The sequence below is a fragment of the Eumetopias jubatus genome, unplaced genomic scaffold (assembly GCF_037043125.1).
Source record: "Eumetopias jubatus isolate StellerSeaLion01/CBP00866 unplaced genomic scaffold, mEumJub1_p1.0 scaffold_9, whole genome shotgun sequence".
NCBI classification, from domain to species: domain Eukaryota; kingdom Metazoa; phylum Chordata; class Mammalia; order Carnivora; family Otariidae; genus Eumetopias; species Eumetopias jubatus.
This window is the reverse complement of record NW_028274815.1, coordinates 39,858,372-39,879,022: the sequence shown is the minus strand read 5'-3', so window position 1 is coordinate 39,879,022 and position 20,651 is coordinate 39,858,372. Positions and strand designations below refer to the sequence as shown.

Sequence of the window (20,651 nt, the reverse complement as noted above, 5' to 3'; positions counted from 1 at the left end):
AGAAATATTAACACCTGTGAACACGCTGCAACAGCACAGCAACCAACTGAGGACGTAATGGATCTCAAATCAGGGGTAAGAAACCTCTAGGACGATGCCGATAATAGAATGATAAATGTAAAAAGCAGTCCATGACAGGATCTCAGATAAGACTGGTAACACACATGCACACATTCATATCTGTGTTTGTTGCTAATATTGATGTGTTAACAGTGGTTACCCCCTGTACCGACTTCTATATGCTTTTATATTCTGTAGTACTTGCCACAGTTTATATGGAATGTGTATCCTTTCAAAATCAGAAAGAAATCTGAAAATTGCCTCCTGCCATCACCCCACCCTTCTGGCAAACCAGCCAGCCCGCCTTTGCTCACACCTGCATGGTGTTCACAGTTGAACCTTTGGCTCCAGACTGCACCATCATCTGCAAGTTGTTTTCTGGGAACTGTCTGTGCAGGCCAAATGGCATGCATGCCTGCAGATTAAATAAACACAGCAAGTCAGTGACTTCACTCCCTTTTGAAATCCCAAGGTAATCCCAAATCACAAGATAAACGCAGGATGCGGAAGCAATAAACTCAGATTATTTATCCAGAGATAAGTGCCAAATCCCACTCGAGGTAAGAAGTCTCATTTGGTAACGATCTTTTTGCTAGAACCCCTAGAGAGAAGTCTAACAAATGACGGCCCCACAAGCTGCACTCTTCTGACACCCTCTGCCAAGAAGCCTGAGGCTCTTGTCACTGGCAAATGGGAACAAAAAGGGAGAACCAGAGGGGCCAGCATATCCAGTTTGTGATCCCATGAAGGAGCAGGTTAAAAAGAAAATCTGAGGTGTACCCCTCTGAATCTGCCCAGCAGACACGGCCTTGGTTCCTGCACCCCTGGCAGTGAGGATCAGTGTCCGTGTCACACTCACATTTACCAACATGCTGCCCAAGCACCACGTGGGAGCCTGGCCTTGGCGCCAAGGCCAGCAGACATGAGCAAAGCCCTTTAGGTGGAGCCTGAGGAGACCCTGGCTCCCAGTCTATTTAAGCCTCTGCCTAGGGATACAGAGATCCAGACCAACACAGGAGAGGTGTGGGGGGGCGGGGAAGAGAGGAGCTGGAGGGACAAGAAACAATCCTGAGATCCTTCTCAGACGATGTCCCAGCATTCTCAGTCAAGCCTGGAGGGTGAGCCTCTGAGTTCTCTGAGAGGTGCTGGGAAGGCTCCTCTGAAGAAAATCTCTCAAGGACAATGAGATGTCTGCGGTCTTGGCAGTCTAAAGGAAGCCAAGAGCCAATGAAGAGGACACCAGGCTAACGCTGACTCTTGTTGAGCACTGGCCTTGCCTCCCCCTCTCCTCTTCCCCAGCTCTGGGGCAAGAAGGTGCAGAGCCCAGGCTGTGGTCTTAGCCAGTCCAGGGACTTCCCTCTCCTTTCACAGTTGCACAAGAACTGGCTTAGTGGAAAAGTAGACAGGGACTCTGGAGAACTTCCAGAGTGCTCCCACCGTGCCAAGAGTATGGTGTAGAATAGCTCCTTAATCCTCTCAGCCACCCTGTGAGGTAGGTGCTCCTCATATCCCTACCTCCAGGAGAGTAAACCAAAGCACAGACTGATTATATCGCTTGCCCAAAGTCACACAGCAAGTACATGGCTGAGCCAGGATTTGGGGCCACACCTTCACCCCTGGCTCCGCTATATAGCATGCAGCTGTGGTGTTTTTGGTCCTTCACTTTGCTCCTTCACTCAACAGTGGCCCCAGAGGAATTCTTCACTCCCCTTTGATGCAGTCATCCCCAAATACAAACATTTAAAAAGAAAAAGAAATGCAAGGCATTCCCTCTCAGCATTAACTGGGCAAGAGAACGAAGCCCTTGGCTCTTCAATAGGATGAATTCTACACAACCCACCTCACATCTCACCTAGTTAGCTGTCGAACAGTCAAATTGCTCCACAGGGCCCCAAGTGAGAAGCAAAATGTAATTTTTTAAAAAACCAGCATTCAAAATGGTGGTGCTAAGTGCACACACTGCTGGACTAACCTTGTTAATCTCATTGCTGTAATGGTTCACTTCCTCCTTGAACTTCAGATCAATCATGTTAAAATCCCTCTGGTCTTTGCCCAGATGGGCATCCTGCCATTTGCCTCGGACCTCATCACATGAAGCGGCTTCTGGCAGGTTTAACGCAGCCCTGACAGCCTAGGATGAGAAAAGGCACACGTCGGAGGCAGGAGCCAAGGGAGGAGGGTATGGGTTTTGTCCCGTGGGAGACCCGACCCTCTGCCGCAGGCGGTAGCCTCCCAGGCCCTCCTCACCCGTGGCCCGCAGCGGGCGGACTCTTCGATGACCCGGTGTCTCTTCACATCCGCCTTTGGCTTAACCAGAATGTCTTCCACCCCTGTGAAGTGAGACAGACAAGCATGGGTGGGACCGGGCCTGACCTGTCCCTGTAACCTCACTAGTAAGAGACTGTCGCCATCTCTGAAGTGCTTCTCACGGGCCGAGCATCCTGATCCCCATTTTACACATGGTCAAATGAAGGCTCAGTCTTGATCTACATGCCATATGTTATGTGCGTAGCAAGTAAATCCAGGGTCAAGTCACAGACCTATGCTCTTAGCCAGCAGCTCTATGAACACACACTGGATGAATGGGCTAGGGGTGAAGACGAGGTTCCGGATGAAAAACGGAGAAGGAAGAGGGGGAGGGAAAGAACAGCCTGGTTTTGATTCCCAGAAGTCACACATCACAGGGCCCCAGCTCTCTGGCTGTGAGTATGCGTGCGTACGCACACACCTGAGTCTGGGTGACAGGGACCACCTCTGCAGGTTCTGCCCCAGGACGAAAGTCACTGCAGTTAAACCTGCCCTCCTGGCTCCAAAGGGCTGAGGAATTCCTCACCTTGGGCAGGACATCTTTTTACTTCATCCTTCAATCAACTATTTCCTGTCCACATGTGTGAGTGCTACTGGACTCTAGAAGTCCCTCAGCCAAGATCTGCATGGGAAGAAAAATCAATAGCTGCACTGTTTAGAAGCTGAGCTAAAATATCTGGAATTCCCAATGCCACATCCTGGAGGCTTGAGGCTAAAGAACATGTATGAGCAGGAGGGGAAAGAGACAGTCCCTCTGTGAGGAAGCCGTCGTCACAAAAGCGGGCGCTTCCATGGGGTCGGCTCCAGTCCTCCTTGCTGCCCCTTCACTGACCCCTGGCTGTAAAGGCTGGAGTGAAGGCGACTTCTCTAGCCCGCCCTTTCCCCACAGCTGTGTCCAGCTTGGCCCTGCTCCCTTTCTCAGTCTCGTGGTCTCTGGAAGGCCTTTGCACTCAGGGGCTGATTTCTCGTTGTACCATGGGCTAAGCAGAGCTGCAGGCATGGCTTGGCTTGTTGGGTGTGGTCCTCATCATGATCTGGGTGTGGCATCTTCCTCTACTTTTCATAAACTGTATGTTCAAGGGTCCTCTTCACAATAAAGTGAAAACCAGAAAATAGCCTAAATGTTTAATTACAGGAACTGGTTAAATAAACTGTGGTACCAGTACACAACTAGAATAATCTGTAGCCCCAGACCTGAGGATGTAGGCTTCTATTAGGACATTTACAAAGGAACATTTGTAAATACATTCCGTAATGGGGAGAAAAAGATTACCAAACCGTGTAGGGTAGGATCTCACTTTTTTCTTAATGTGTTTATATTGGCGGGTCTAGAAAGACACACATCAAATCAATACTAACGGTCATCTCTGATGACCGAATGCTGGGTGACTTTCAATTACCTTTGTGTCTGTACTTATTTTTACTTTTCCACAAATTCACATATATCCTGTAACTATACAGGCCCCACTGCAGGCAAGTGAACAAGCTCCAGCTAAAGCAGGCCCAGGGACCCCACGGTGGGATTCCCACCATGTCTGCACACGAGAAAGTCTGCAAAGCAGAGTCCTAGGAGTACTAAGAACTAGACAATTCCAACACTCGCTGTGGCTCATGCTCAACGTGCAGCAGGTCACTTGCTCTTCATAGGAACACTACAGAAGGGCTCAGAAAGTAACAGCACACTTGCCGTCTTTCTCAAGGCCAACTTGTGAAAATGGTGTGTGCTCATTTCCAGGGAGGAAAAAAGGCAGGTCCTCTTCCTCTGTTAGGATCACCCCGATGGTCTGCCCCAACATGCTGATGCCCCTGCTGTATGGGGAGGTGTGGGCAGTTCTGACAATAGGGAAGGCCTATTTGTGGAGCGCAGAGTGCCCAGGGCATTCTGGAAGCACACTTATAGGAGAGAATGGAGGTGGGTTCAAGGGTGAAAAATCAGTCTCAGGGACAGAAAACCATAGAGGCTGGGGTGGAGAATGGAATGGGGACCGAGGAGCATGACGAAATGCTGGCTGTGGGGGGTGGCGGCAAGCAAGAGAAGGACTAGGTCTGTGACTTGTTGTTGGCAGCCAAGGGAGGACATAGTTATAGAAGGAGCCTGCCCATGCCCTCAGAAGCTGCTAGTAGAGTCAGGGAGACATCCCAATGGGCGTGCTGGCCAGGAGAGAGGAGGGCCCCAGGACCACTCGCCTAGTACTCACCCAAGGTGAAACCTCTGTAGAGCTGCAGGTAGGCGGTGAAGAGGCGGGCCAGGCAGGTGAGAACCTTGCCGCTGGTCTCCCCGCCATAGATCTCATAGCAGCAGTGGACCAGGCCATAGGCGGAGCTCCCGTAGTGCGCCTTGTCCAGCACCCCACAGAGCAGCTCCCCTTCTCTGATGATCACCTGTGGAGGAGACAGCCACCAATGCTGGAATGGAGGTGACACCCCGTGTGAGCCACCCCCTCCTTTCTCTGTGTTTTATTAACCTTATTGTGTATGTCCCTCCATGGTAACCTGCTTCAAGTCCTGGATGGAAAGAAAGATGCAGGGAGTGACGAAACTAAATTCTACTCCTGAAACTAATATTACACTATACTAACTAGAATTATAAACACTTGAAACAAAAAACAAAAAAAGAAAGATGTAGGGTATAAATGGAATATATTTTTATCTAAATAAAGGAGATGAGGACATAGACCAATATTTTTAAATTATTCTTTTCTAGGGACTATACCCACCCCCCCCACACACACGTGCACAAACATTTCGCTGTTTTTACATGTCCCCCTGCACCACAACCCCACCCATACTGACTTGAGGTCAAGTACCCTTTCCAAGGACCTTGTGACTAGAAATGAGAGCATCTAGAGTATAAACTCCATAACCACGACCTTGGCCTAGGTGCTCCCTCCCTTAGACTCTAGAAGTAAGAACAACATAATCTTTCTAACATCTTTTAAAGAATTTTTTAATTTATTCATTTGAGACAGAGATACAGAGAGAGAGAGAGAGAGAGAGAGAGAGAGAGAGAGAGCCCGAGCAGTGGGGAGAGGCAGAGGAAGAGGGAGAAGCAGGTCCCTGCTGAGCACGGAGCCCGATGTGGGGCTTGATTCCAGGACCTGGAGATCATGACCTGAGCCGAAGGCAGGCGCTTAACCATCTGAGCCACCCAAGCGCCCCAACCTTTCTAACATCTTTTAAGGCATTTGTACTTTCCAGAGTTGGGTTAAAGCATCAGAAGCTAATTAAAGGAAGGATTGCTAGCCACATAATGTAGCACACATTAAGCATATGATCTCTAAAGGGAAAGAAAAGTGGCAGCTTCAGTTCTAAATGGAATGTTTGTTAGACCCTCTGACAAAACACCTATAAGTTGGGGACTCAAGGCCTTGGAAGTCTTTAGTGCAGGGCCACCATCTTGCTCACTTGCAGGAGTGCTCTGCCCCGAGGCCTGGTTCCTGAGGCATGGAGCCGGAAGGTGTGGAACCTCATAGCAATCTGTGAGCTTGAGCCACTCAGGGGTCTCAAGGGAAAACACAGGCTCTGAATTTTTGCAGAATTGAGTCCAGAGGTCTTCTGCTCCCCAAGTGGGCTGTGAGGTTTATATGGAGGGTCAAATGCTAAGCGATCAACTGACCCTTTCTAAAACCAAAAGGGACACCACCTTGAGCATGACACCCTCTCTTTTGAACTATGACACCTGATTCTCCCTTTCTCTGTCTCTATTTTAAATTGATTTGTCTAAACCTGGGACTAGATGTCTCCAACCCGCACAGCTAGGCAGCCACACCTGGGACTCGCACATGGAGTCAGGGTTAAAGCCAGGAACAGGCCGAGGGGACTCCTGCACCCAGGCTTTGCCGTTGATCTTCGCCTTTCCCGATAAGCTCAGTGGGATGTGGTCCTCTGGGATTATGTTTATGAGCAGTGTTGACACAACCTGGAAAGAAAAAAAAGATAATGCTGATTGTGGGGAGAAAAGCTGAGGAGTTCCCTTTTAGGACCTCCTGTCCCCGTTCATCCCGAAAAGCCAGACAACTCCACTCTGATGATCTGTGGGTGGAATAAGAAAAACAGACATTTCTACCTCTGTGAGACAAGTTGATCTCAGTTTTTTTTCACTTACATGGCTTAGGAGGGGGCTTGGGAACAGAAACAAACATACACCATTAAGAACTTCACTGGCCGCAAACAGTGAATCATGGAACACTACATTAAAAACTAACAATATAATGTATGGTGATTAACATAACATAATAAACTAAAAAAAGAAAAAAAAAAGAACTTCACTGGCATTCTTATTCCCTAAAATAATTTTTTTCTTTTTGAGTGAGAGTGCGAGTGCACATGAGCGGTAGGGAGGGGCAGAGGGAGAGAGAGAAGTAGACCCCCCGCTAAGCAGGGAGTCCCACTCAGGGCTCAAACCCAGGACTCTGCGATCATGACCTGAGCTAAAGGCAGATGCTTAACCAACTGAGCCACCCAGACACACCTCCTAAAATAATTCTTAAAGTGAACAATCTTCTAGACCTGAAGATTAAGTCCCTGAATAGACCAAAGGAAGGAGAAGAAAAAAGTAAACTGCTGTGGGGTCACAGCGGAGAAAGATTTGAGTACGTAGTAAAAAAGTAAAAGCAACGACAGTGGGGTTGAGAGCTGGTGGGGGTCACAATGCTGCCCTCTGCCAGAGGTCAGCCCCAACATGATGTCTGTTCCAGCACTGAGGCAAAGGTTGAAGAACACTCTTCAGAGGCATCCTTCTCTCATCTTCAGGCCACATCAAAATAGACTATTATTATACACAGTCAACAACATCCTCCCACATAGCTTTGACTGTGCGGTGGGTGCCAAGGAAGGAAAGGCTACAGAGACTAAGAACTGAGAGCTCTCCCTCTGAAGAGCTTCACACAGGAAGCCTGAGCAATCTGACTGAGAAGCTTCAGGGATGAGAGAGTGTTCCAATGTCTGGTCTCCCACTGCCTGGTCATGTACCATGGGGCAAAATGACAGTGCTCTTAGGCTTAGCACTGCTCATTTGTAGAACAGATAAAATCCATCTGTTCTTTCAGCAATGCTATACTGAGCGCTTACAATGGGGCCGGTGCTAGGAAGAGTCATGAATGAATCAGTCTGCCTTCAGTGGAACCTTCATTCCCAAAGGGGATTGTCCTTGGAGGAAAATAAAACGGGAAGGAGAACCCCAAGTAGAGCTGGGGGGAAAGGGGGAGGGAATATTCAGGATTTTTGGTAAGATGGGCAGGGAAGGCCTCACCAACAAGGTGGTGAGGAAGGGAACCTTCCGAGATCAGACCATGCATTTCAGGCAGGAGGCTTTTAAGGCTGAGTGAGAAGGAAATCTATTCGGGAGGTTTTGATCACAGGAGTGATATGCTCTGATTTTACTTTTAAGAGGCTCACTTGTTCCAAATATCTAGACACTGAGGCTACATAAACACCTTAGAGAATAAGCCCCCGGAGTGACACTGACAAGAAGGACCAGGACTTTAGAAGTGGTTATTAAAGTTGAGTGAGGAGCACCATGTGATAAAGTCTCCATGTGAGGAACATCACAGGACCCACTGGTTATGCGACTGGCAACTTGATGGCTCCCACCCAATTAGCTTTTACAGAACTAACACCAGAAATAAATTCATTCAACTGGAATTAATTATGGTTACTGAGAGGCTGGGGAGTCCTTCCTTTGCCCCAGTTGGATGCATTGCAATGGTCATCCACTCAACAAGCGGCTGCTAATTGGAGGTTAGAAGAGGCAATTTCTCAGGCAGCTGCTCCACTGAGAAACTTGGCCAAGCGGGGGCACCTGCCCCTGGATATAACCATGTCTCCAGAGGGGGCAAAAGCACGCGTTCCCAAAGATGCAGCAGGCAAGGCGCAAACAGGCCAGTGTAACAGGCATGAGGGCTAAAGAGCGGCTGGGAGCCATCAGCTGGCATCAGTAAATAGCTCTTTGTACGCCTGTACCAGGCCCCACAAAGTGGCATCTTTATATGCATACAATGGACTCAGGACAGTTAGGAGGACAGTTGCCTTTTCAGGCATGTGCACCAGAAGCAGGAGGACAATTGGCAGTAGCATCTTTAAAGAAAGCAGACAACACTCTATCTCAACGGAATATGACCAGTAGGGTCATGACACTCTCCAGAAGGCTAGCGCTGCCAGGCAAGGATGAGGAAGTAAAGGCAGGAGGGTGAGGCTTCCCTGCAATGCCGACCACAACCTGCACCTCAACTAAATCACCACAGCGTGGACTGCCCGCAGGGCACAGTCAGGACAGGAAGTCTACGTGCAAGGTAAAAGGTAATAGCACACGCATCCAACCATCAGAGCACAAGGAAACATGACCTACCATCTCATCTATAAAAACAAAGCAGAAAAAGCAAAGCATTTGACAAACTCCAACAACACCCTTTCATGATAAAAACACTCAGCAGAATAGGAACAGAAGGGAATGGCATTAATCTAAAAAAAGGGAGGCACCTATGAAAAACCCATAGCTAATATATTCAATAGTTGGGGCGCCTGGGTGGCTCAGTTGGTTAAAGGTCTGACTCTTGATTTCGGCCCAGGTCATGACCTCAGGGTTGTGGGATCCAGCCCCAGGTCAGGTTCCACGCTCAGTGGGGAATTTGCTTGAGATTCTCTCTCTCCCTCTGCCTCTGCCCCTCCCCCCTGCTCACACACTCTCCCTCTCTCAAAATAGATAAATCAAATCTTTTTTTTTTAAGATTTTATTTATTTGTCAGAGAGAGAGAGAGAGCACACAAGCAAGGGGAGAAGCAGGCAGAGGGAGAAGCAGGCCCCCCACTGAGCAAGGAGTCTGATACTGGACTCGATTCCAGGACCCCGCGATCATGACCTGAGCTGAAGGCTGATGCTTAACCGACTGAGCCACCCAGGCGTCCCTAAATAAATCAAATCTTAAAATATGCGTGTGTGTAAAAACACACACACACTCAATGGTCCAAGACTAGACACTTTTTGCCTAAGATCAGGAACATGACAAAAGATGCCTGCTCTCACCACTTGTATGCAACAATGTACTAGAAGTACTGGCCAGGGCAACTGGTCAAGAAAAGAAATAAAAGGCATCCAGATTGGAGAAGAAGTGAAACTACCTCTGTTTGTAGATGACATGATCTTTTATATGGAAAACCCTAAAGAATTCACAAAAAAAATTTGAGAGGTAGTAAATGACTTTAAGCAAAGCTGAAGGATGCAAGGTCAACATAGAAAAATCTACTATTTCTATACATTAACAATGACAATCTGAAAATGAAATGAACAAAATAATTTCATTCACAAAAGGAATTTTTTGTAAAAGAAAATTAAATACTCAGGAATAAATTTAACCAAAGAAATGTAAAAGTCATATGCTGAAAAGTCTAACACAATGTTGAAAGAAATTAAAGAAAATCTAAATAAATGGAAAGACATCATGGATCAGAAGACTTAATATTGTTTAAGATGGCAACAGTCCCCAAACTGATCTACAGGTTATGAGCAATCCCTACTGAATTTCCAACTACCAATTTTGTATAAATGAACAAGGTGATCCTAAAATTCACAAGGAAATGCAACAGACCCTGAATAACCAAAACAATCTTGAAAAAGAAGAACAAAGTTAGAAGACTCACACTTCCAGATTTTAATACAAAGCTACAGTTATTAGGACACAATAATGGCATAAAGATAGACATACTGATCAATGGAAGAGGCCATAAATAAACCCATACATCTATAGTTAATTGATTTTTGACAAGGGTGCTAAGAATGTTCAACAAATGGTGCCAAGACAACTGTTATCTCCACATGCAAAAAAATGAAGCTGAACTTCTACCTCACACCATATACAAAAATTAACTCAAAGTGAATCAAAGACCTAAGTGTATTGGCTAAAACCCTGTAACTCTTAGGTGGAAAAATAGCTATAAATCTGTGTGACCTTGGCTTAGGCAACAGTTTCTTAGATATGACACCAAAAGCACAAGCAACAAAAGAAAAAGTAGATAAATTTCTCAAAATTAAAATCTGTGTGTCAAAGGACACTATTAAGAATTGACAACCCCTGGGGCGCCTGGGTGGCTCAGTTGGTTAAGCAACTGCCTTCAGCTCAGGTCATGATCCTGGAGCCCCGGGATCCAGTCCCACATTGGGCTCCCTGCTCAACGGGGCGTCTGCTTCTCCCTCTGACCCTCCCCCCTCTCATGCTTTCTCTCTCATTCTCTCTCTCAAATAAATAAACAAAATCTTAAAAAAAAAAAAAAAAAGAATTGACAACCCAGGGGCGTGTGGGTGGCTCAGTCGTTAAAGCATCTGCCTTTGGCTCAGGTCATGATCCCAGGGTCCTGGGATTGAGCCCCACATCGGGCTCTCTGCTCGGTGGGAAGCCTGCTTCTTCTCCCACTCCCCCTGCTTGTGTTCCCTCTCTCGCTGTCTCTCTGTCAAATAAATAAATAAAATCTTTAAAAAAAAAAAGAATTGACAACCCATGGAATGGGAGAAAATATTTGCAAAATACTTACATATTACAGATCTAATAGCTAGGATATATAAAGAACTCCTGGAGCTCAACAATAAAAAGATAACAGCCCAATTACCAAATGGACAAAGGGCCTGAATAAATACTTCTCCAAAGAAGATAGTACAAATGGCTAGTAAGCAAATGAAAACATGCTCACTATCATTAGTCATTAGGTAAACACAAATCAAAATCACAATGAGATACCACTTCATACCCACTAAGATGGATGGATGAAAGAAAAAGAAAGAAAAAAGAAAGGAAGGAAGGAAGGAAGGAAGGAAGGAAGGAAGGAAGGAAGGAAGAAAGAAAGAAAGAAAGAAAGAAAGAAAGAAAGAAAGAAAGAAAGAAAGAAAGAAAGAAAGAAAGAAAGAAAGAAAGAAAGAAAGAAAAAGAAGAAAGGCGTTGGTATGAATGTGGAGCAATTAGAACACTCATGCATTGCTGGTAGGAATGTAAAATGGTACAGGTGTTTTGGAGCACAGTTTGGTAGTTCCTCAAAAAAAGTTAAAAATAGCATTACCATATGACGCAGCAATTCCACTCTTAGCCAAGAGAACTGAAATACATATTCACACAAAAACTGGTACATGAATATACACAGCAGCTTTATTTATAATAATCACAGAGGGGAACAACCTAAATTATCCATTTATCAACTAACAAACAAAATGAGATATTTCTATACAATGGAATATCATCCAGCCACAAAAAGGAATGAAGTACTGTTCATGCTACAACATGAGTAGATTTTGAAAGTATTATATTAAGTAAAAGAAGCAAAGTCACAAAAGGCTACATGTTGTATGATATCATGTACATGAAATGTCCAAAATAGGCAGATCCATAGAGACAGAAAGTGATTGCCTGGGAATGAGGGAGGGAGGAATTGGGACAGATGATAATAGGTACAGGGTTTCTTTTAGGGATGATGGCAATGTGCTGGAATTAGCTATGGTGATCGTTGTGCATCACAGCAGACATACTAAAAATCATTGAATTATACCCTTTTAAATATCATAAATTTATCTTAAATATGAATTATATCTCAATAAGAAAAACACAGGAGTCAGACAAGAGGATTTTAAGCCCCTTCCTGCAATAACATTCTAGAAATGTTTAATTTACTTTCTGGTCATAAACTATTATGCTAGGGAGAAAAGACCAACTGCAACATCTCTTAAACTGTGAAGGATGGTATCTACAAGATACTGTGAAGCAGAATCTAGGAGAATTATAAATGAATTTTTTTTATACTATGATTCTATTAAATTTTAAAAACATTTTAAAAGTTAAAAGAATTTCTTTAAAAAAAAGTTTTGAAATGTATATACCCTTTGACTCAGCAATCACACTGCTAGGAACTCCTCTCAAATAAAACCAAAAAAAGTACATGAATATAAACATGAGTGGGTAGTCACTACAGCACTAGGTAAAGTAGTAAACACCAGTTTACAATGTAAAAGTCTGCCAAAAGAAAGCCAGTTAAATCATCTATGGTATATCCACATCATTGGATACAACACAGAATGGGTTAAAGAATGACGTGGATCTACACATATGGATACAGAATGAGCCCTACAATATGTCATTAAGTTAACTAAATACATCACAAAGCAATTTTTCTTTAAAGATTTTATTTATCTGACAGAGAGAGAGAGCAAGAGAGGGAACACAAGCAGGGGGAGAGGGAGAAGCAGGCTTCCCGCTGAGGAGGGAGCCTGATGCGGGGCTCGATCCCAGGACCCTGGGATCATGATCTGAGTCGAAGGTAGACACTTAACAACTTAGCCACCCAGGAGCCCCATCACAAAGCAATTTTAAGAAAGGTCCTACCTGTTAACCTAGCACATGAAGGCAGTTAAATGAACTTCCTGCCATATTCAGAGTGTGTTAGGGTGGTCCAAATTAAAAATACAGACTGCTTGAAAGAATGGAATTCCCTTTGGAAGGCCTGGTGGCTCATTCAAAGTAAGTCATGTTAAAAACCAGTCAAAAAAGGTCCATGTACCTGTTGGTCAGGAAAATTGATGCCTCAGGTACGAGGATGCCATGGATACAGAGGTTTAAAATACAAGCTCAAAATTGAATGTCAAATATTTTTTTTTATTTTTTTTTATTGAATGTCAAATTTAATCATGATTCATGGTTCTCCTGAGCAGGTATAATATCCCATTCTTAATTACTTTCTGAGAGTATGTGTGGACATGGGAGAGTGGGGTTGGGGAAGGAGGGAATTTTTCCTTTTTCCTTTCACATTACTGCGTTTTTGTTTAACAATAAACTTCTGTTACTTCTACGGTTAAAAAGAATTTGAAAGGCAGTGATCTAATAACTGAATTCAGGAAGGTGAATTCAGGGACAATATACACAAATTAACTGTATTTCTACATCCCAATTGTAAATAATTAGAAAATTTAAGAAACAATACCATCTATAACAATACCTAGAAAAGAATTTAATGAAAGATGTACAAGACTTACATCATCGAAGGACACAATCTGTTCATAACTTGAAAGATTCAATATTGTAATTATGCTGATTCTCCCTAAAGTTATCTAAAGGTACAATGTAATCCTAATAAAAATCCTAGCAGGTATTATTTTTGTGGAAATTTCCAAGCTGACTTTAAAATTTATATGGAAATACCCAGGGCCAAGTATATTCAAGACAGTCTTGAAGAACAAAGCTGGAGACTTTTACTATCAGAAATCAGTATTATAAAAAGCTACAATAATTAAGATAGTGTGGTATTGATACAACGGAATCAAACAGACCAATGGAACTGAACAGAGTCCAGGAAAAGACCCACATGTATGTGACTAGTTGATTTATGACAAAGGAGATACTGAAGAGAAGTGGAAAAATGCTGGTCTTTTCAACAAATGATGTTATATTAACTGGACAGCCATATGGGGGAAAAAGGAATCCCCTACCTTTTACCATACACACCCATAAATATCAACTCCAGGCAGACAAGTAGACCTAAGCGTGTAAGTAAAACAGTAAAGCTACTAGACAATAACATAGGGGAATACCTTTGTGCCCTCAGGACAGTCAAAGTTATATAGGACTAGCCATGAATGGCAAATACTGGTGAATTATATTAATAAAATAGCTCTGATCATTAGAAAATAGCACTAGGTAAAAGGCAACAATTTGGCAATGGACGAACAAGAATATATATATAAAAAAACTCTTACCTATTAGTAAGAAAATGGTGTGGAATAGAAAACAAGAAAAAGACTTGAATAAGCACTTCACAAATGATGATACCCTAATGGCCAATAAGCATATGAAGAGGTGCTCAACCTCACTTGTCATTAAGAAAATACAAGTTAAGGGGCACCTGGGTGGCTCAGTCATTAAGCGTCTGCCTTCGGCTCAGGTCATGATCCTGGGGTCCTGGGATCGAGCCCCGCATTGGGCTCCCTGCTCTGCGGGAAGCCTGCTTCTCCCTCTCCCCCTGCGTGTGTTCCCTCTCTCACTGTCTCTCCCTCTGTCAAATAAAAAAATAAAATCTTAAAAAAAAAAAACCATATATCTTATGATTCAGCAATTTGATTCCTTGGTATCTAGCCTATAAAAATGAATATATATGTTCAATAAAAGATATACACAAGAATGGTGATAGTAGGGCGCCTGGGTGGCTCAGTTGGTTGAGCGGCTGCCTTCGGCTCAGGTCATGATCCTGGAGTCTCGGGATAGAGTCCCACGTCAGGCTCCCTGCTCGGCAGGGGGTCTGCTTCCCCCTCTGACCCTCCTCCCTCTCATGCTCTGTCTCTCATTCTCTCTCTCTCAAATAAATAAGTAAAAAATCTTAAAAAAAAAAAGAATGGTGATAGTAGCCCTATTTGTAATAGCCAAATGAAGACAAGCCACATGTCGTTCAAGAGTAAAAGGATAAATATATGATGGTATAGTTACATAATGGAATACTATACAGCAATGAAAACGAATGAGCGCCTATTATATGATACCATGAATGACTTACATAGAGATATGATTGACCATTCCATTTATATAAAGTTAAAAAGAAAAAAGACAAAATGTACTTATAGTGTAGTGTTAGAAGTCAGGTTAGGGGCTACCTTTGGGCAGGGGTAAAAATGGATAGGGGTTTGCAGGGGTCTTCTGGGAGTGCTGATGAGATTCTAACCTGATCTGAGTGACACTTTACAAAAGTATATTCACTTTGTGAACATCCACTGAGCTGTACACTTGAGATGTGAAATGACAGGCAAATTCTTTTTCTTTATATGCTCTTTCAACAAATGCTGAGACCTCAGATTCTTAAAATGCAGAGAAAAGCACTCAAGAGGCCGCATGAAATGCCCTGAAGAAGGAGCCTAAGACTTCATTTGCTGGGGCAGTACAAATAGACTACCCAAGCTAAGCTCTTTACTTCCTGATTCTAAACGTGGCTTTTCTCTGCAGAATCAGACTGAGCCACCAACAAATTCTCGGGTGGGGCAGTCATTCTTCTCTTTTATACCTACTTGCAAAGAAATAACAGCCTGTGGCAACCTCACAAGAAACACTGAAAAATCTCAACTGTGACACAAGTAAAACCTGGGCCTATTCTCTAGTTTTATTTAATTAAATAGTAGTAAATCTGGCCCAGAAACATTATAAAATGAAAAAGAAATTATTCCTAACATGAACCAAATTATTCCATCATTCTGATCTTTATCATGCCACAATTTTTCTCACACACATGCTTAGCACGGTTGTGACAGTGACCGCACGCAGAACGCTGTAGTCTATTTCTGCTTTCAACATTTGGTCAGAAAATTTCCCAGACCACTCGCTCTATGGTCTTTTAAAACCACGATTTTAAACAGCTACAAAATATCTTCACAAATGGACGTTCCGCAATTGCCTCAGCGCCCATGTTAAGTATCCAGGTTTTTCTAATTTTCCACCACTATGAGGGGTAACGGACTACTTTTTTCAAGTAGCTTTTTCTACATTTCAGATTGTTTCCTTTGGCTGGATTCCCAGATTGAAGGGAATCAACATATTTTTATGGCTCTAGATATATATTCTTTGTCCACTATTTAGTTCTATTTTGAACACACAGCCTACTATTTAAACAAAATTCTAATAAATTCTGGACACTTAATTACTTAAAACATAATCATTCACTTCCAAGATTATTTCAGATGGCTTATAAAATAAAGACAAATGGAAATAATAAAAATAATAGAAATATAAATAATAAAGTAGACAAATACATATAGCCAACTAAGTCAGGGGTCAGCAAACTATAGCTTGTAGGCCTAATCTGGCCTACTACCTGTTTTTGTAAGTAAAGTTAATTAGATCACAGTCATGCTCATTCATTTATGTTTTGTCTATGGCTGCTTCCATGCTACAATGACAGAGCTGAGTAGTTGCAAAAGAGACTGTATGATCTGCAAAGCCTAAAATATTTACTGCTGGCTTTTACAGAAAAAGCTTACCATTCCTTGAACTAAACCATCCATACTTCTGGATTTTAATCTTAAATTGCAAAATTCCCCATCTATTCTGTTAAACTGACTTCCACTTCTGGCCAAGATAGAGCAACAGTGACCTGATGAGTCTTCCACGAAAAACAACAAAAGCAAACATGAACATGAAACAATGGTTTTCAAGACAATGGACACCAGGCAACGAAGGACAGTGATCAGCAGACAGAATAGACTTGAACTATTTATTAACCAACCCTGACATTTTTAGAGCACTCCACTTAACGGTCACACAGAACATTTACCAAGATACACCATAGTCAACATAATCTCATACACAAACATTAATAAATTTAAAAAGGATTCCAATTACCCAATATATGTTCTCTTGCCACAATGGAATTAGATTGGAAATCCGAAACAAAGATATCTGGAAAATATTTAAATATGTGGAAACTAAATAACGGACTTCTAATTAACTCATGGGCCAAAAAGAAATCAAAAGGTAAATTAGAAAGTATTTGAATGAAAATGAAACTACAATATAATAACTTATGCGATGCGACTTAAGTAGAATTTAAGGGGAAAATTTATGAAATGACTATATAAAAAAAGGGAAAAAAGGTCTCATATCAACAATTCCAGCTTCAACCTTAAATGACAAGACAAAGAAGGGCAAATCAAACCGAAAGTAAACAGAAGAAAAGAAAAATTAGGATGAAAGTGAAATCAATGAAATAAAAAACAGAAAAATAGACAAAGTCAATGAAAGCTGGTTCTTTGAGAGCAAAACTAATAAATCTCTAAGCAAACTGATTGGAAAAAAGAAAAAAGACACAAATCAGGGTACCTGGTTGGCTTAGTCAGTGAAGCATGTGACTCTTAATCTCAGGGTCAAGAGTTCGAGCCCCACGTTGGGTATAAAAATTACTTACAAAAAAAAAAAAAGACACAAATCACCAGTATCAGAAAGGAGAGAGCTGACCCACCTACAGATTCTAGATATAGAAAAAAAAATAGTAAAGGAATATTATGAATAACTTTATGCCTATAAATTCAACAACTTATGAGATGGGACAAATTGCTTTAAAAAACAAAGTACTGAGGCTCATTCAAGAAGAAACAGATAACCTGAAGAGCCCTATATGTATTAGAAAGATAGAAATTTTAGTTTAAAAAAAACCTTCCTATGAAGAAAAGTTGTTTTCAGATGGATTCATTGGCTAATTCAACCAAACATTTAAGAAAAAAATTATACCAATACTACAAACTTACAGAATATTGAAGAGGAAGTATTTCCCAACTCATTCTATGAAGCCTGCATTACCCTGATAACAAAACCAGGCAAATATATTACAAGAGAAGGAAACTACAAATCAATGCAGGCATATCTCAGAGATATTGTGGGTTGAGTTCCAGACCACCATAATAAAGTGACTATAATGATAAAGTGAGTCAAATGAATTTCCCAGTGCATACAGAAGTTATGTTTACACTACACTGTAGTTTATTAAGTGTGCAATAGCATTATGTACACGCTTTTTTTTTTTAAGATTTTACTTATTTATTTGAGAGAGTGTGACAGAGAGAGCACAAGCAGGGGGGAAGGGTAGAGGGAGAAGCAGACACCCCACTGAGCAGGAAGCCTGATGTGGGGCTTGAGCCCAGGACCCTGGGATTATGACCCAAGCCGAAGGCAGATGCTTAACCGACTGAGCCATGCAGGTGCCCCTATGTACATACCTTAATTTAAAAATACTTTACTGCTTCACTCATATGTGGAATTTAAGAAACAAAACAGATGAATATAGGGGAAAGGAAGGAAAAATAAGATAAAAACAGAGAGGGAGACAAACCATAAGAGACTCTTAACTCTAGGAAACAAACTGAGGGTTGCTGGAGGGGTGGTGGGTGGGGGGATGGGGTAACTGGGTGATGGGCATTAAGGAGGGCACTTGATGGAATGAGCACTGGGTGTTATACGCAACTGATGAATCACTAAATTCTACCTCTGAAACTAATAATACACTACATATGTTAACTAAATTGAATTTTTTAAAAAATACTTTATTACTAAAAATGCTAACCATCATCTGAGCTTTGAGTTGTAATCACTAATCACGGATCACCATAACAAATATAATAATGAAATAGTTTGAAATTCTCTGAGAATTACCAAAATGTGACACAGAGACATGAAGTAAACAAATGCTGCTGGAAAAATGGCACCAATAAATGCAATGAAAAATGAAAAAAGCATACAAAACTGCTTGAATGCAGGGTAGCCACAAACCTTCAAGGAGTGAAAAACACAGTATCTGTGAAGTACAATAAAGCAAAGCACAATAAAATGAGGTATCCTTTACAAACACAAATGCAAAAAAATTCTAAACAGGATGCCTGAGTGGCTCAACCACTTAAGCGGCTGCCTTAGGCTCAGGTCATGATCCTAAGGTCCTGGGATCAAGTCCCACATCAGGCTCCTTTCTCAGCAGGGAGCCTGCTTCTTCCTCTGCCTGCCATTCCCCCTGCTTGTGCTCACTCTCTCTGATTAATTAAAAAATTCTAAACAAAACTTGAGCAACTGAATTAAAAAATATATAGACAGGGTAATACCTCATGACAAGTAAGGGTTGTCCCAGAATGCAAGGTTGGGTTAACAACTAAAAACCAGTCAGGGGTGTCTGGGTGGCTCAGTCGGTTAAGCGTCTGCCTTCGGCTCAGGTCATGATCCCAGGGTGCTGGGATTGAGCCCCACATTGGGCTCCCTGCTCAGCGGGGAGTCTGCGTCTCCCTCTCCCTCTGTCCCTCCCCCCAGCCTGTGCACATGTTCACTCTCTCTCACCCTGTTCTCTCTCAAATAAATTTAAAAAAATTAAAAATTAAAAAAAAATAAATAAAAGAAACAGGTTGCAGGTGTGCAGGCTTAAAGAACTGCTGAGCAGGAAGAGATCTTAGAGATCATCACCCCCAACCCTTTGTATTCTAGATGAATAAAGGAGACCCATGAAGCCAATATCACGCAGTTGATTAGGAGTTAAGCCTTATGGCTAAACCTGGAGACCCAGCCAACAATAGAAACACACACTCTACTGTACCTCATTATTTGATCGCCACATACACCATTATTTCATTACTTTGACAGGAAGCATAGCACGACGTCTTAGGAGTTAGGAATCCTGGGTTTGAATTCCAACTCTGTCTCCTATAGACTTGGGCATGTCATTTAAGTTCTATAAGCCCTCAGTATCCTCGTCTGCTAAATGGTGATAATAACGGTCTCTGCATCAGAGGTTGGTTGAGGATTAAATAAGGTAACAGATCAGTAAAGTACTTGGCCTCTCCCAATGAAAATATTATTACTACCACCACCACCAATACCACTGCTTCTTACCACCACATCTGCATTATGAGGACATCGAGGACACTGTGCAGTCCACTCTTAGTAGACACTCCCCTGAAATCACCCAGACCCCAGGAAAGAGAAAGTCATATAGATCACACAGGCATACCTGAACCTGGGTTCAGTTCCAGACCATCTGATGTGCCATTTCTCTACAGCTGGTCTGGACTCTCCTGGGAATGAAATCTTTTATACAAGTGGCCTGTTTCCCTTTTTTTTTTAAATTCCCAATTACCTGCTTTCCTGTCCACAGTGGCAAGGGCTTCAGGATGGCAGGAGGAAAGAGCTTCACACGCCCCACTTTGTCTGTGAGTCCTCGGTATAGCAGCTCCATATATTGCTCCCGAGTGAAAAAGCAACCTCGAATGGTCATGTTTGCACCCGAAACCATATGATCTTGGATCAACCCTGCCAATGGTTGGCCATCCTACAAACCAGAAGAGGTAAGAAAGAAGGCAAATATGAAATCACATTCTAATTTCTAATCATCTGCTTGGAAGCCATGTACTAGTAACAGCCCTCCCCTCTACTCCTGGATGGTTCTGCCCATAGCCTCACTAGGCCCAGGCTTGGGCCTCCCATCTGGAGAGAAAACTGCCTCCCAAAACACATGACCTAGGCTTCCTGACCAGCCTCCACCTTTTACATGTGCCCACTGTTCGAGATCAAAACAGCTCCAACTCATCCAGTTCCCCAAGCCTTCTCTCCGTAATCCCATCTGGTTCTAGTTACTCCAGTGTATTTTTGGCATCTTTGCATAAATTTGGTCTAGCTACAGTTTGCTGTGTTCTTGGCTTTTATATTTTGGTTTTATGCTCTAGCATTTTTCACACATTTCTGGCCTGTTTTCCTCTAAATCAGTCATCCACTCAATAAATATTTATTGAGAGAATACTATATGCCCAGACAT

General features: G+C 42.7%; 1 protein-coding gene across 1 annotated transcript in view; it reads right to left on the bottom strand.

Annotated features, from left to right (window-relative positions):
- The window catches only part of POLR1A (RNA polymerase I subunit A), a 75,089-nt gene that overhangs the window by 22,577 nt on the left and 31,861 nt on the right, over nt 1-20,651 (bottom strand). The window contains exons 14-19 of the mRNA XM_028122421.2: nt 19,977-20,168; nt 6,137-6,286; nt 4,566-4,749; nt 2,308-2,390; nt 2,033-2,191; nt 377-475 (exon numbers count right to left, since the gene is read on the bottom strand). Of these exons, the coding sequence (XP_027978222.1) occupies nt 377-475; nt 2,033-2,191; nt 2,308-2,390; nt 4,566-4,749; nt 6,137-6,286; nt 19,977-20,168 (867 nt within the window). The remainder of the gene's footprint in view (nt 1-376; nt 476-2,032; nt 2,192-2,307; nt 2,391-4,565; nt 4,750-6,136; nt 6,287-19,976; nt 20,169-20,651) is intronic.